Source organism: Lynx rufus, unplaced genomic scaffold (genome assembly GCF_022079265.1).
Source record: "Lynx rufus isolate CCGP_SWC_20201006 ecotype Redwood Valley unplaced genomic scaffold, mLynRuf1.p SCAF_20, whole genome shotgun sequence".
NCBI classification, from domain to species: Eukaryota; Metazoa; Chordata; class Mammalia; order Carnivora; family Felidae; genus Lynx; species Lynx rufus.
In genome coordinates, this window is record NW_025814835.1 from 27,785,557 (window position 1) to 27,800,791 (window position 15,235).

At 53.8% G+C, this 15,235-nt stretch overlaps 1 protein-coding gene across 1 annotated transcript in view; it reads left to right on the plus strand.

Annotated features, from left to right (window-relative positions):
• Window positions 1–14,914, plus strand: part of ST8SIA5 (ST8 alpha-N-acetyl-neuraminide alpha-2,8-sialyltransferase 5) — a 54,484-nt gene extending 39,570 nt beyond the window's left edge. Inside the window, exons 4-8 of the mRNA XM_047086318.1 lie at window positions 3,297–3,383; window positions 6,799–6,943; window positions 10,826–10,938; window positions 11,739–11,831; window positions 12,965–14,914. Coding sequence (XP_046942274.1) covers window positions 3,297–3,383; window positions 6,799–6,943; window positions 10,826–10,938; window positions 11,739–11,831; window positions 12,965–13,433 — 907 coding nt within the window. The 3' untranslated portion in view covers window positions 13,434–14,914. The remainder of the gene's footprint in view (window positions 1–3,296; window positions 3,384–6,798; window positions 6,944–10,825; window positions 10,939–11,738; window positions 11,832–12,964) is intronic.
• Window positions 14,915–15,235: the final 321 nt, after the last annotated feature.

A 15,235-nucleotide genomic window follows, 5' to 3' on the forward strand; every position in this document is an offset into this window, starting at 1 on the left:
TTGTTTTTATTTTTTTTGTTTTTTTTTTAAAAACATGTTCATTTGTTTTTGAGAGAGAGAGCGAGAGCAGGTGCGAGGGTGTGTGTGAGCCAGGGAGGGGCAGAGAGAGAGAGGGAGACAGAGGATCTGAAGCAGGCTCTGTGCTAACAGCAAGAAGGAGCCTGAGGCGGGGCTCGAACTCACGAATCGCAAGATCATGACTTGAGCCGAAGTCAGACGCTTAACCGACTGAGCCACCCAGACGCCCCTTTTGGTTTTTTGATATTAGCCATCCTAACAGGTATGAGATGATATCTCATTGCAGTTTTGATTTTCATTTCCCTGATATTTAGTGATGTTGAGCACCTTTTCATATGTCTGTTGGCCATTTGTATGTTTTCTTTGGAGAAATGTCTTTTCAATTCTTGTGCCCATTAAAAATTGTTTTTTAATGTTTTATTTATTTTTGAGGCAGAGAGAGACAGAACATGAGTGGGGGAGGGGCAGAGAGAGAGAGAGAGAGAGAGAGATACAGAATCTCAAGCAGGCTCCAGGCTCTGAGCTGTTAGCACAGAGCCTGATGCAGGGCTCGAACCCATGAACCGTGAGATCATGACCTGAGTTGAAGTTGGATGCTTAACCAACTGAGCCAGCCAGGCACCCCATCTTATGCCCATTTTAAAATCAGGTTATTTGGAGGTGCCTGGGTGGCTCAGTCAGTTAAGCGTCTGACTCTTTTTTGTTTTTAATTTTTTTTTTTTAACATTTATTCATTTTTGAGAGACAGGGTGCGAACGGGGAGAGAGAGCGCGAGAGAGAGAGGGAGACACAGAATCTGAAGCAGGCTCCAGGCTCCTAGCTGTTAGCACAGAACCTGAAGTGGGGCTCGAACCCACGAATCGTGAGACCATGACCTGAGCCAAAGTCGGACACTCAACTGACTGAGCCACCCAGGCACCCCAAGCGTCTGACTTTTTTTTTTTAATTTTTTTTTTTTTATCGTTTATTTTTGAGACAGAGAGAGACAGGGCATGAATGGCGGAGGGTCAGAGAGAGGGAGACACAGAATCTGAAGCAGGCTCCAGGCTCCTAGCTGTCAGCACAGAGCCCGACGCGGGGCCTGAACTCACGGACCGCGAGATCATGACCTGAGCCGAAGTCGGCCGCTTAACCGACTGAGCCACCCAGGCGCCCCAAGCGTCTGACTCTTGACTTTGGCTCAGGTCATGGTCTCACGGTCATGGGATTGAACCCTGCATTGGGCTCTGCACTGGGCGTGGAGGCTTCTTGGGATTCTCTCTCTCTCCCTCTCTCTCTCTCTCTCTCCCTCTGCCCCTCTCCTGCTCGTGCACTCTCCCTGAAAATAAATACACATTGAAAAATAAATAAATAAAATCAGGTTATTTGGCCTTTTGCTATTGAGTTGTAAGAGTTCCTTATGTGTTTTGGATATTAACCCCTCATCAGATAAATGGCCTGCAAATAGTTTCTCCTGTTTTCTGTGTTGACTTTGTACTCTGTTGTGGTCCTTCGCTCTACAGAAGCTTTTTAGTTGGACGTAGTCCCACTTGTCTATTTTTGCTTTCATCGCTTGTGCTTTTGTTGTCATATGCATACGTACCTGTTTTCCACTTGCCTCCTTCCTGCTATTTAAGCTCTGTGGAAGCAGAGAGTTGTTTTGTTCACTGCTGTATCCCCAGTTCCCGCTACAGAGAAGAGTTCAATAAATAATTATAGACTCTCTTGGAACTCAGACTTCTTGGTTCATTCACCGGTTTATTAATACGCTCAACACATATTTACCACACGTCGGCCGTGTGCCTTCGCCCTGGATTTATGGTGTGAACTCAGGCGTGATCCCCTGCCCCTCCCGTTACTTACTATCTTGTGGGAAAGATCAGGAGTGAGTAGGGATGGGTTATGGGTTTCACAAAAGGGGAAAAGTCCAGGGGGCTGTGAGCGAGCAGAGTCTAGGCAGTGCAGTTTAACCATAACAATAGCTTACATCTACCAGGTACTTTCCGTGTGCACTTTCCTATGCTTAGGCCTTTATTGCATCACCTCATTTAATACTTTTCACAGATCTGGGACAGTGAGTGATAATCTATTATTATGCCCATTATATAGATGAGACTCAGAGAGGTCGAATAACCTGCCCGAGGTCCCATAGTTAGGGGGAATATGAACTCTGTCTGAGGCCCAGCTCCTCTTCTGAGTGCAAAATCCACATACTTTGTCGCTATTCTGTATTTCTCCTGTACTCACCGCTCCCCCATCACCCCTCCCCGTACCAGTCATGTATGTGTTCCTTCTGTGGGTGAGGCTTGCCCTGTTTGGGAACAACCCTTTCCCCTCCATTTAAACACAGGGGATCTTGGGGCGCCTGGGTGGCTCAGTCGGTTAAGCGGCCGACTTCAGCTCAGGTCATGATCTTGCGGTCCGTGAGTTCGAGCCCCGCGTGGGGCTCTGTGCTGACCGCTCAGAGCCTGGAGTCTGTTTCGGATTCTGTGTCTCCCTCTCTCTCTGACCCTCCCCCATTCATGCTCTGTCTCTCTCTGTCTCAAAAATAAAGAAACGTTGGGGCGCCTGGGTGGCGCAGTCGGTTAAGCGTCCGACTTCAGCCAGGTCACGATCTCGCAGTCCGGGAGTTCGAGCCCCGCGTCAGGCTCTGGGCTGATGGCTCAGAGCCTGGAGCCTGTTTCCGATTCTGTGTCTCCCTCTCTCTCTGCCCCTCCCCCATTCATGCTCTGTCTCTCTCTGTCCCAAAAAATAAAAAAATTAAAAAAAAAAAAAACAAACGTTGAAAAAAAAATAAAGAAACGTTAAAAAAAATTAAAAAAAATAAACACAGGGGACCCAGCTCTGCAGAATGAAACTGGTTTTTACTTTACAGTTAAGTGAGTGTTTGTCCTGGTTTTGGAATCAAGGACCTCTACGGGAAGCTGGTGAAAGCTTCAGATTCTCCCCAAGATATGCACATGGGCAGACAGAAATGGCATCGTGCCTGTAACTCGGAGAGCTCCTGGGTTCCCTTAAGGCTGGTGGCTCTGTTGATAAAGGAGGCCGTGAGGCTTTGGGCTCAGGACGGGCTGATTTGCATGTGGAAGGCAGGCTTGCAGGAGAGCGGTTCACTCCCCCTAGGAGTGAGCAAGACCCTGGGTGCCCGAGCATCGAGGACACCAAAAATAAGAAACCACAGTTAGCGTAAAGGACCACACCAAGATTGGGCACATGGGGAGCAGGAAGGGGTGACCGCGAATGCCGACGCTCTGCCCAGCCTGGCCCTTTCACGTTCTCTTCTGTCTCTACTCCCAAAGGGTGAAGCAGTCGGAGCTATTCGACAGATGGAAGAGCCTGCAGATGTGCAGATGGGCAATGAATATCTCTGAGGCCAACCAGTTCAAGTATCTGTGACTTGTCTGCCCTCCCCCGCCCTCCCGTTGGTGATGTTCTCCTTCCTGCCGCCCGTCCTGCAAGGCCCGGCCCCGGGGTCGTCTTTTCCCCGGAGCTGGTCCTGGCTGGGCTTTGGGATCTGGGCAGCGGGGAGGTTCTGACTCAGTACACAGGCCGAGGTGGGCACCCTGCTGGCCACGACCCCTGCATTCCGGCCCCTAGGCCTTGCGGCAGCCCCGTGGGGGGCTGGGGGGAGGGGTGCCGTGTGGCCACTACAGCTCCACCTTGGTTCCAGGTCTCCAGCAGGCCTGAGGGGTGAGGTGCACTGAGCCTTCTTCTATGGCCTCGCCCTGTCACCAGCCCCTCCGGGGGCAGCTTGCTTGCACCAGACGCGTGAGGCCTGCTGTAGATGAGCTTCTAATTGCTCCCTGACCCAAAGCAATAGATTATAAACTCCCAGAGAGGCAAGAGCCATAGTTTAAGGTTCCCCTGTCTGCAAGAGATGAGCAGATTAACGTGAACCGTAGATTCATCGCTAAAATTCTGTGAGCTCATGGTGGGATTTTAGTGCAGACAGACCTTACCGAATGGGACTGATGGGACCCCAGGCATGTGGGTATAGACCGGATGCAGGCTACTCAGGCTGAAGTTTGGATGTAGTCAGGAGCCATCAGCATGCAGGAATCCTACCCGGGGGGGCTGTGAAAAGCAAATGATACTAAGCATTTTGTCTTTTCCTTATGAGTCATTTGGTCCAGTTTTCTGCAATTCCAGGCCACGTCTAGAGACTGAGTAGTAGTTTTAAGTGGCACATTTTTAGAAATGTGGATGTTTAAAGTGATAACCCCCGAAGAGCAGGTACCGGCAGCCGCAAACCAGAGGCCTCTGTGAGACTGCAGACTCCCAGCTAAGGCCCAACAGGAGGGCAGGAAGACCCCACCTCCACCACCAACCCCCCCCCCCCCGCCATCATAAAAGTAGAACATGAACTTGAGCAAAGTGCTGGGAGGCGGGAACAGGTCCAAGGTCTGTGCGGCAAGTGCCACCCCAAATCCAGCCCTTAGCAAGAGGTGTTAGTGTAGGCACTGCCCTGGCAGACGCCCCCCGGGGGTGGGCGGGGCCTGAGCAGGCTGATAAAACACCCAGCGCAGAGGTCAGCGAGGTGCAAGGAGATGTTGTCTGGGCTGGGAGCTGCATAGGAGTGTCCTCCGTGGGATTCACATATCTAAGGAGATAACGAAGCAGCAGGAAGATGATATGGCAGCAGAAAAACAAAGATTAAGTGTGGGAGCCCCTTCTCAGGGTGGGGGGGTAGGGGAGTAGTTTCAGGTGTGGAAAAGGGAGATGACATCAGGTCTTGCCAGGCTCCAAATGGAAAAACCTTCAAAGCCAGTCGGTTGCCTCCCTTTGCTCTCATTACAAGCTCATTCAACGATGATGAGATCCTTCATTCAGGTTTGCAAGACCCTGGTATGGTGAAATGGGGAGGGGTGGAGGGGACGTGCTAGAAGGAGTCCTGTAACTGAGGCCTTCCCTCACCCTACTGCCTACAAATGGACGTGTTGGCATTCTGGTTTATAGCTCCGTCACTGCTAAGCTTGGTTAATATGAGAGAGTTTCCATCAGTGGTGAACTCTCCAGCTGGCTGGCAAGATTGAGTTTCTGGACCAGCAAAGCTAAATGGGCCAGTGCTGACTCATGGCCTCTGCTGGCCGGGTCCCTGGCCTCCCCTCTGAGAAGACTCAGTCAACGTTCTGAAACTCATCACTCCACAGGAAGGCCCTCTCCGATCGGCAGCAAGCTGAGTTTCCCCAATGAAATCCCTACGAGAAATAAAGTCATAAAACATAATTTTATAACCTTCCTGGCTTTGGCAACCTGGAGTCGCAGAATTATAGAGGCTCAGAGGGAGAAGAGCCAAGACTACATTCTATGGATGAGGCGGTGGAGGCCCAGAGCCCAGAGCCCCCCAGCTGGCAGGAGCGGAGCAGAAACTAGAACCCAGGCCTCCTGACACCGGGTTGGCAGCCCAAGTTTCCATCCCAGACCTTGGATGTGAACTCTCCAGCAAGCCCCTCCTCAAACGTTGGTGGTCGTCATCATCCCGGCTCCGTGGAGGTGTCCCGTCCCTCCTGGGGCCACCTAGACACTGCACGTGACAGTGCCTGGAGCCAGTGTCGGCGGGAGGAGGCCAGTGTGGACTCAGCATAACACCTGCTGCTTTGGGAGAAAACGGAGCCTCGCGGGCTCAAAGCCCTCCCCACCCCACCGTGTGGGAGAGCAGCAGCTTGCCTCCCGTGTCAGGTCCAGCCCCTGGGCAGCCAGGGTGGGGGGCTCTGGGCCCCCAGGGCAGGGGAGAGCAGTGCCCAGGACCCCGCCCCTCAGCAGGCCTCGGAGAGAGAGTGACCCGGCAGAGCACCAGCTGAGGCAGAGGGAAAACTCGGCCTTCTCCGGCCTGGCCCACTCCCAGGTCAGCCTGAGCAGCCACCTTCTCCCTTGGAGGGCTTATTTTTATTTTTATTTTTTAGTTTTGCAAAGGCTGCTTGCATCCTCTAAGCTTTAGCCCTTCTGTGGCTTGTGTTTGACTGCTCTTGTGAGTGAAAGCCACAGGGCTTTTTTTTTTCTTTCTTTTCTTTCTTCCTTTCTTTCTTTCTTTTTTTTTTTTTTTAAAGAAACAATGGACTCCTGAAAACCTCTTTAGGAAGTCAGGCTCCTCTTTCTGCAGGGAGTTATCAACCAGCACCAGCCCACTTCCTGACCTCCCCTCTTCCTCAGACACTTTCTAAATGCTTCTGTTGACCATCGGTGTCTTGGGTTTTTGCCCCCCGTGGGATAGGGGTAAACACCTCGTCTAAGGGGCCAAGAACCCAAGGGCGCGCTCTGTGTCCCCGGATCTCCATCAAGGCTGGATAAAGAGTGTTTCCAGAAAGTAGTAGAATGTCTGGCAGACCTTGGCGAACGCCTGACTGAGGCATGACTCATCCCACGACAGGCCGGCAGCTGGCTGTCGAACACCCGAACACTCGTGCGACTGACACCGTGCAGGATCCGGAGAGGCAGGGTGCCTGCCATCAAGGGGCTTTCGTTCAAGTGGGGAGGGGGTTGGTAGGTGACGAAGTGGGTGGTAGCTGGTCTGTGCTCCGGGTCCTCGGAGGCCAGTGAGGTCAGTGGGGTGGGCAGCTGGGAGCTCCCGGAGAGAGAGGCGAGTGTGAGGAGGGGAGGCAAGGCCCAAGCTTTGGGAGGCATGTTGAAGGGGGAGGGGACAACATGAGCAGAGGCGAGGGGGTGGGAGTGAGTGTGGGAAGGGGTGGGGGGGAGAGAACGGCTCACCCCGAGGGGCCTCAGCTCCCTGACCCCTCTGTTCTTCCAGAGGCTTTGCTCTGCCCTGTGTCACCTGTCCCTCCTGCTGTGTCTCCTGCCTGGCAGGTCCACTCTGTCCAGGTGCTGCAACGCCCCCTCCTTCCTCTTCACGACGCAGAAGAACACGCCCCTGGGGACGAAGCTCAAGTATGAAGTGGACACCAGCGGCATCTACCACATCAACCAGGAGATCTTCCGCATGTTTCCCAAGGTGCTGCTTGGGGCAGGGCAGTCTGGGCAGGGCAAAGGGGCGACCTCACGTGGCCCTCTGTGGCCACGCCCATGCAGTGTGGCATCACTCTGCTGTGCCCTCTGCACCCGTTGTCCTGGCTCGGGTTGGCTCAGTGGACTGTCCTCCGGGGCTCCCGTCTGGGCAGAGTGAGTGCCAACTGGCTATTATTTGAGCGACTTCTGGCAAGAAAACGGTTGTCAAATTTTGGTTATTGCATTGCTTGCAGAGGACATCCCGAAGATATCTGGGAGAGTGATTAGGCATTTGTCCCCCACTGGAGGCAGGCGCAGGAGCAAAACCATTCATGCAAAGGTTGCATGCATGAGAAATCACGGACCAGTAGAAAGCAAATCGAGAACGATTTGATCTCACGTTGGATGACCTTGGACGGTTCTTATATCTTCCAAGGCCCCAGTCTCCCTGTCCATCACACTGGACTGGTTTAGGCTAGGAATAGGTTTGGCTGCTTATAACAGAAAATCTAAGTTAAACAAGATAGACGTGAATTGTTTTCCTTCCGCATAAAAGAAGTCGGGAGGGCTAGTACGGTGGCTCCCTGGTCATGGGGGACCACAGGATAAGTGATCTCATGAATGAACGGCTCAGGGCACTGAAGCTCTGGCTTCACTTGTGGCCTGACCACAGCGTCCGAGTCTCAGAGAAAAGGGCCTGGAACCTGCCTTTTCAGCTCATTCTGGTGGTTATTACCATCTGAAGAGGAAGAAGGTTCCACTGGATGTGTTCATAACCACCACCTGGAGAGCAACGGGTCCAGGGCAGGACTTAGTGAGTCCAGTGTGCAGAAATGCTGAGTGGGGGCATGTCAGGTCTTTCTGGATGAAATCTGAGGGCCTGGGCTGCCCTGCTTCAACGGGAATGCTCATGAAACAAAGCCCACGGCTCCCTGTGTTCTGTTACTTAAACGGAGGGTGCTGATAAGATTGGGCCTTGTGGGGGCAGTGGGGAGGAGCACAAGGTGGAGAGGTGTCACACATTCTCTCCCCACGTCACTGGGCTGGAGGATGATGGGGATAAGCCACATTTACCAGGTGGGTCTTTTTTTTTAATGTTTATTTTTGAGAGAGAGAGACAGAGAGAGAGAGAGACAGAGTGTGAGGGGGGAGGGGCAGAGAGAGAGAGGGAGACACAGACTCCGAAGCAGGCTCCAGGCTCCGAGCTGTCAGCACAGAGCCCAATGCGAGGCTCGAACTCCCAAACCACGAGATCGTGACCTGAGCCGAAGTCAGATGCCTAACCGACTGAGCCCCCCAGGCACCCCTACAGCGTGGGTCTTGCAAGGCCTGGAACAGGATGTCCGACAGGTGGACTTACATCTCATGCGGGTCATGCCAGTGGGTGACAGTTCAGTTATGACATATGGGTCCAACAAGGGCCGTGGGTATAGACGGCCGAGGCCCAGGGAGTGAGAGCAGGGCTGCCAAATGTTCTCTGGAAAGGGCCAGAGAGCAAATATTTTCAGCCTTGCAGGCCATATGGTCTCTGTCACAGCCACTCACCTTTATGGTTCCGGCACAAGGCAGCCACGGACCTTCACGAACAAACGAGTGTGGCTGGGCTGCAGTAACACTCTAGTTCCTATCAGACACTGAAACGTGAACTTTACATAATTTTTACGTGTCACGAAGTCTTCTTCTTTTGATCCCCACCCCCAACCGTTTAAAAATACAAAACCCATGCTTAGGTCACAGGCTGTATGGAAACAGGCAGAAGGTCCGAGGTGGCCCGCAGGCCGTAATTAGCCACCCCCTGAGTTAGAGCCTGTGACTTAGAAGGATTCATACCCTCAAGGTAAATACTTCTTTGGGATTGTATAAAATTCAGCTTCTCCACCTCCTCCCCCGACCCTGGAGATTCTGATTCCGTGGTTCTGGGAAGGAGCCCAGGAATTTCTATTTCCAGAAAGTACTCCAGGTTGTTTTTGATGTACAGAAGTTTGGGAGACACTGACATAGAACATAAAGGCCTTTGAGGATCTCTCCAAAGATAACTTTGGTTTTTTCCTTTCCCTGGTAAAAGTCGAACAGTGCAGTTTTCCCCAATGGCTGTGAAACACCCTTGTTTTCCCCGTCCTGGCCCCTGGGCTTGTCCCTTCAGGGACAATGGGCCTTGAAGGACAGTCTCCCACAGACAGATGCAGCATCTTCTTCAGATTTAGTCTCCTTCCTGAGGACCCACTGTGGTGTGATTGCCCATGACCCCACCGGGAGGCCAAGGTGCCGACCAGGGCGGCTGTCATTCAGGGCTGGCCAGGTGATGTGTGCTGGAAGGGGAGCTGTCCAGTAGGCTCCTGGGGGGAGGGATCTTTGGGGACTAATGACAGTAATAATCTGGTCCTCCTGCCGAGATACCTCTGGGCCAAGCATCACCCTGGATAGGCTTTTCATTTACACTAGTGGTTCTCAACGCTGGGGACATTTGGCAACGTTTAGAGACATTTTGATGGTTATGATTGGGCGTTACCCTTGACATCTGGTGGGGAGAGGCCCAGGGATGCTGCTAAACATTCTGCAGTCCACAGGGCAGCCCCCTCCCCCCACCCCCCACCCCCCAGCAAGGAATGAGCTGGTCCAAACTGTCAACGGTGCCAGATCGAGAAACTCTGCTTCACGTTGTCTCACTTTTGAAAAGCACATGGAATTATCCTAATTTTACAGATGGGAAAACCGAGTTGCTGAGAACTCAAAACACTTGTCTATGGTTCCTTCACCTCATTATCACGCAAAACCAGGGCTGAACCTGGGTCTTTTGCCTAGGGGACCCCATCCTGGTTGGTCCCGGGCTTTCCTGGTTTGACCCAAGGGAAGCCCTGCATCCCGGGCAGAGTTCCCCAGTCCTGGGCACACTGGGGGTTTGGGCACCCTGCCCTTGACTCCAGGTCTGTGTTCCTTTCTGCCTGTGCCGTGCATGTGGCTGCTTGGTTCCATCTGCCTCAGGTTTCCGGGGGGGGGGGGGGCGGATTATGACCCAGAGCAGGGACGGGACAGAATCGGGACCCTTAACCCTCAGGCCAGTGTTTGATTTTTCCTGCTGACGTGCCTGTGGTCCCCTGGAGAGCATGCCCAGGGAGCCTTGTGGGGAGCCGGTGCCCAGACCAAGATAACCCCAGCAGTCAGGGTGTGACAAGGTCAAAGTGCCGTGAGATGGTCACTCCCAGGGCTCCTGCAAGTGTGACTGTCACTCAGGCTAAGTCCCGGGCTCCTCTGCACTTCGCAGAGATTTCAGGAATTTCCGGCCTCTCACTGTTCCCCAGTGTGGCCTTGCTTACTCAGCCCTTGGTCTCTTGTCCCTGCTGCTGCCAAGTCCTGCCATGTGTCCCGGTCCATCTGATCTTTGTATCCCAGGCACATGTCCCCCCCTGCAGAGCAGAGAGAGGGTCTGTACCATGCCTGAGCTGAAAGGGGTGAGAGCCAGGTTTAGGGCCCTGGTCCCAGGTGGCCCTGTCCCCATCTCTGCTGCTGTCACCCCCCAGAACATCTGCATTAACCAATAAAATATGCATACTAGAAGTCCTAAAGATGAGCTTCCCAACATTGGCAAAACCAAAGGCAAGCAGGACTAGCCACAACCTGTACTCTCTTCTTTCTGGAAACCTGAGGCATCCCAGAGCTTATTGAAAAAGGTTGTGGAGACCTGGCTTCTGTTCCAGCTCATTCGTACTGGCCAGTGGGACTGAGAACAAGTCTCCTGGCCTCTCTTCTCATCTGCAAAGTGGAGTAACCACTTTTCTCCCACATTCCCTGCAAGGCTGGCTCGTAGACGTGATCATGGGTACAGGGGTGAGGGCACCCGAAGAAGGCAGGGAGGGCATTGCCTGTGACAGCCGCGTCCCTGTCTCCCCAGGACATGCCCTACTACCGGTCCCAGTTTAAGAAGTGTGCAGTGGTGGGCAATGGAGGCATCTTAAAGAACAGCCGCTGTGGGAGAGAGATCAACAGCGCTGACTTTGTCTTCCGGTAAAGAATCCCCCAGGCTCTGCACCTGCTGCTTCTGCCCCCACGGCCCTCCCTCCGGCTCTGCGCCCTTCCCTCTTGTGGTGCCCCACCCCCATGCCCCAATGCTGTCCTTCAAGAGATCAGCCTTCACTCCCCAGCCCTGCACACCCTCATGCTCTGGGTTGTTTCTTGCCCTCTCCAGCCCTATCCCTTGGGGCCAGTGGCCAAACCTCTCAGGTCCTCTTGTCTCCACGTCTGCGGAATGAGACGTGTGTAAAGAACGCCTCTGTTTTCAAAATAATTAATTTTTTTAAAAAGAGCATAGCAGATATATGAAGGTCTGTGCAGATCTGTGGGTGTGCAGAACCCTCCCCAACTGGGTTCTTCTCTTCCAGAAGCAGGGCTTGGAACAAGGGTGGCCTTGGGGCTGGCACCAATATTGGCTTCACCCTGGCTTAACTAAGTCAGAGATGGGTCCTGGTATTTCTTCTTCCTCAGATAGAGCCCCTTCTAGCCTCTTTGGGTATCCTCGTTTACATCTTTAGCCTGGATAAAGAAGATGGGTTGAAAATAAAGGCTTAATGCAGAGGGATTGGGGTTGAGGCTGTCCACCATCATTGTGCCACTCGGGGGAGGTGGGGAGGAGTAAACTTGCCTCTCTATGCACAGGCCACAAAGATTCCATCCAGCTGGCTGCCTCTGCCTCCCTCTGCCCATAGGAGCAACATCTCCTCCCTCCCCACACCCTCCCCATGCCTGCTCTCCAGCTGTGTCTAGAATGACTGAGCACATACAGCCTGGGTGCCTTGTCTCTTGTGCAGGTGCAACCTACCCCCCATCTCGGAGAAGTACACCATGGATGTGGGAGTGAAGACGGATGTGGTCACTGTGAACCCCAGCATCATCACCGAGAGGTAACTGACCCTCTTCTAGACTTGTGCTGTCCAGTATGGTACCCGCTAGTCACATGTGGTTACTGGCCACTGGAAATGTGGCTATCCAGATTGACGTGGGCTGTCTATAAGTGTAAACACACACCCGATTTCAAAGACTTAACATGGAAAGGAGGATGGACCATATCTCATCCATTGTTTGTATCGATTACCTGTTGAAATAGTAGTATTTTGGGTACAGCAGGTTAAATAAAACATAGTGAGCATTAAATATAATATAAAAATTAACTTCACCCACTCCTTTCTACTTATTTAAATATGATCATTAGAACATTTTAAGTGAGATATGTGTCCTCAGTTCTATTTCTTTTGGACAGCACCGGTCTAGAGAGTCTTCATGTAGATGGGCCAGAAAGCTTTCCTGAGTGTGATGGGGGAAGACAGCTCCCTACCCTGGTGTATCCAGGGGGCCCTGGGAGAAGACTCTTAACAAAGATCTCAGTCCCCACCTAGTTCCCCTCCTGGGGTTTGTCTGCCTGGGAGGCCTTGGGGAGGGGGGGGTCAATGGGTTAAAACAACAGCCAAGGGCCTAGTCACATCATCCAGGTCAGACCAGGGGTAAGAGAGGGGACAGCCAGAGACAAGAGGCTAAAGAGTTGGTAAATCAGGCGAGGAAAGCACGAGTGAGGGGCTGCGGGGCAGGAAGGAGAGAGCAGGCACACTCATTTGGGGTACTCATTGGGGATCTTGGGAAAGAAAGTACATGCGTCTGCCCTGAGGGCCCAGGGAAAGCCTCCACTTCCTCCCTACCTCCCCACCGACGAGTCCCCCCTTCCCCCCCCCCCCCCCCCCCCCCCCCCCCCGCCCTTGGATGCTCTCATCCCTTTGGGTTAAGCACTGCCCTCCCTACATGGTCGTCCCTTTGGACTCAGATTGCTTCCACTTAGAAAACAGAAGGCAGGCCATTCATCTTAGGAGGTGAATGAGATGAAAGGAAGCGGGGTGGCCTTGAGTCCCCTGCATTTTCTGGAAAGGCCCCAGGGTGCCGGATGGGGGCAGCAGGGGCGGTGGGGCGGGGGAAGAGGCGCACAGGCACGTTGGGGGTGGGGGTGGGGGGAGTGGGCCGACCACCCTTCTGCTCCGGTCCCGCCCAGGTTCCACAAGTTGGAGAAGTGGCGGCGGCCCTTCTACCGGGTGCTGCAGGTGTACGAGAACGCGTCGGTGCTGCTGCCCGCCTTCTACAACACGCGCAACACCGACGTGTCCATCCGCGTCAAGTATGTGCTGGACGACTTCGAGTCGACGCAGGCCGTGTACTACTTCCACCCTCAATACCTGGTCAACGTGTCGCGCTACTGGCTCAGCCTGGGGGTGCGCGCGAAGCGCATCAGCACCGGCCTCATCCTGGCCACGGCGGCGCTCGAGCTCTGCGAGGAGGTGCACCTGTTCGGCTTCTGGGCCTTCCCCATGAACCCCTCGGGCCTCTACATCACCCACCACTACTATGACAACGTCAAGCCCCGCCCCGGCTTCCACGCCATGCCCTCTGAGATCTTCAACTTCCTGCACCTGCACAGCCGAGGCATCCTCCGCGTGCACACGGGCACCTGCACCTGCTGCTGAGGGCGGCACAGGCTGGCCGGCCACCCCGGCAAGCAGAACCTCGCTCCTCCTCTCCTTCCTGCGCCGGGCAGTGCGTGGGCCAGGAGGCAGGGATGGGGGGGGCGGGCACAGTCAGCTCTGTGCTAAGCCTCCTGGCCTCAGCCGGGGGCCCTATGACCCCACCCTGCCCGTAGGTAGCATGCTGCTGGGCCACACCCCGAGATCAGGGGCCTTGAGGATTGCCAGTGATTAAAGCACATTTGCACTCAATTTTAGCATTCGGGAGAGTGCAGGCTGTAGTGGCCTTGTCGCAGCTAAAGAAAGGCCCTACGGAATGGAAAAGGGGGAGACTGGATGTGTGAGCATGGTCGAGATTTAATTCAGACTTTTGGCTTCCTGAGTTTTATACTGAGGCCTCAGCTGTGAATCGCTATCTAGAATCTCAGAGCTTACAGAGCAACCCAGCAGCCAGACCTTCCTGTGAAGACAGAGTGGCTCAGGGGGGTCCAGGGTCTTAACCACGCCCTTTCAAACACATCCTCAGACACACACATGCACAGTCTTGGTGCCTCCGGGTTCAATCCTGTGTTTGATATTCTGATGAGAAGGACCAGCCATTTGCACTAAGGTTTTCAAGCCAATGTGATTGACTCAATACGTGCTTAGCAATTTGCTTCCTCTCCTGTCTCCTTATTTCCAGCTCTGTTTTAACCAGGAGTTATTTATAAGATCTGTTCCTCTTTATGCTCCAGAATCCTGCAGAATCCTGCTACATTGTGTTTCTGACCTGTGGGCTCCGGGCTGGAAAGCACTGAGATGCAACCGATGAGCTTTGCAGACGGGAGTGCATCATGGCCTCCGACACCAGCATCACTGAGGCTTCTGCTGTGAAGGCAGGACTTGGCACTTTACACAGCCGGGTGGCCTCACGCACACGGACCCACAGAGCCTGTGCTTTGGGAAGTTAACTGTGCCTGGGCCAAAAGGGGTTAACGTGGCATTTCACATCTGAAGTTCATTCCCTTTGCTCCCTGCAGGGTGTTACCACCACGAGCGTGGCTGTACCTAATAGACACCCACGGTGAATTGCCTTAGAACCTAGCTGCACGGACTCATAGAATGTTAGTTCTGGAGGGACTTCAGACTCCAACCTCTCGCCTTCCCTCCCTCCCTCCCTCCCTCCCTCTCTCCGTTCTTCCCTTCCTCCCTTAGACACTTCCGAAAGCCTATTCTGCTTTGGTCTGGGGTTGGCCTTGGGAAGACGTGATGACAAATCAATTCAGTATTGATTTCTCCTCGGGCCGGAGGGCAGACCGTATGCAGGCCCGAACCCAGCTGCTGGGTGCTCTGGGGAGGACGAGGGGCTGTGAGGTTTCAGCAGGGAGTCGGCCTGCCATTTGATGGCCTCCTTGTACAACGCAGAGCAGCACATCCCGCCAGTGAGACACAGAGGGGAGCGTGGGCCTGGTCCCAGGCCTCTAGGCTCCCGGCCCACGGCTCCTTCCTTGGCAAAACTGCTTTGTTTGGGCTTGTGTTCCACGCTGGTGGGTTGTCATGGAGTGCATGCTTCCGCCTCTGTTCTGAGCCCTGGTCCTGACCGGGAGACCTCGCGCTGCTTGTCTGTAGGGCAGGGAAGTAGCCACTGAGACTAAGTAGACCCTAGTACGCCATGAACTGGGGAAAACTCCCCAGGGGCGGTGGAGGGCTGCGCTTTCTTGGGCTCTGCCTGTTCCTCCCAAGGTACTTATGGAGGTTTCCAGCCACTTGTTTGTGGTTAATTGAGTGCAGTTCTTGAAACCGTGGAATGTTAAGACTGCAAGACT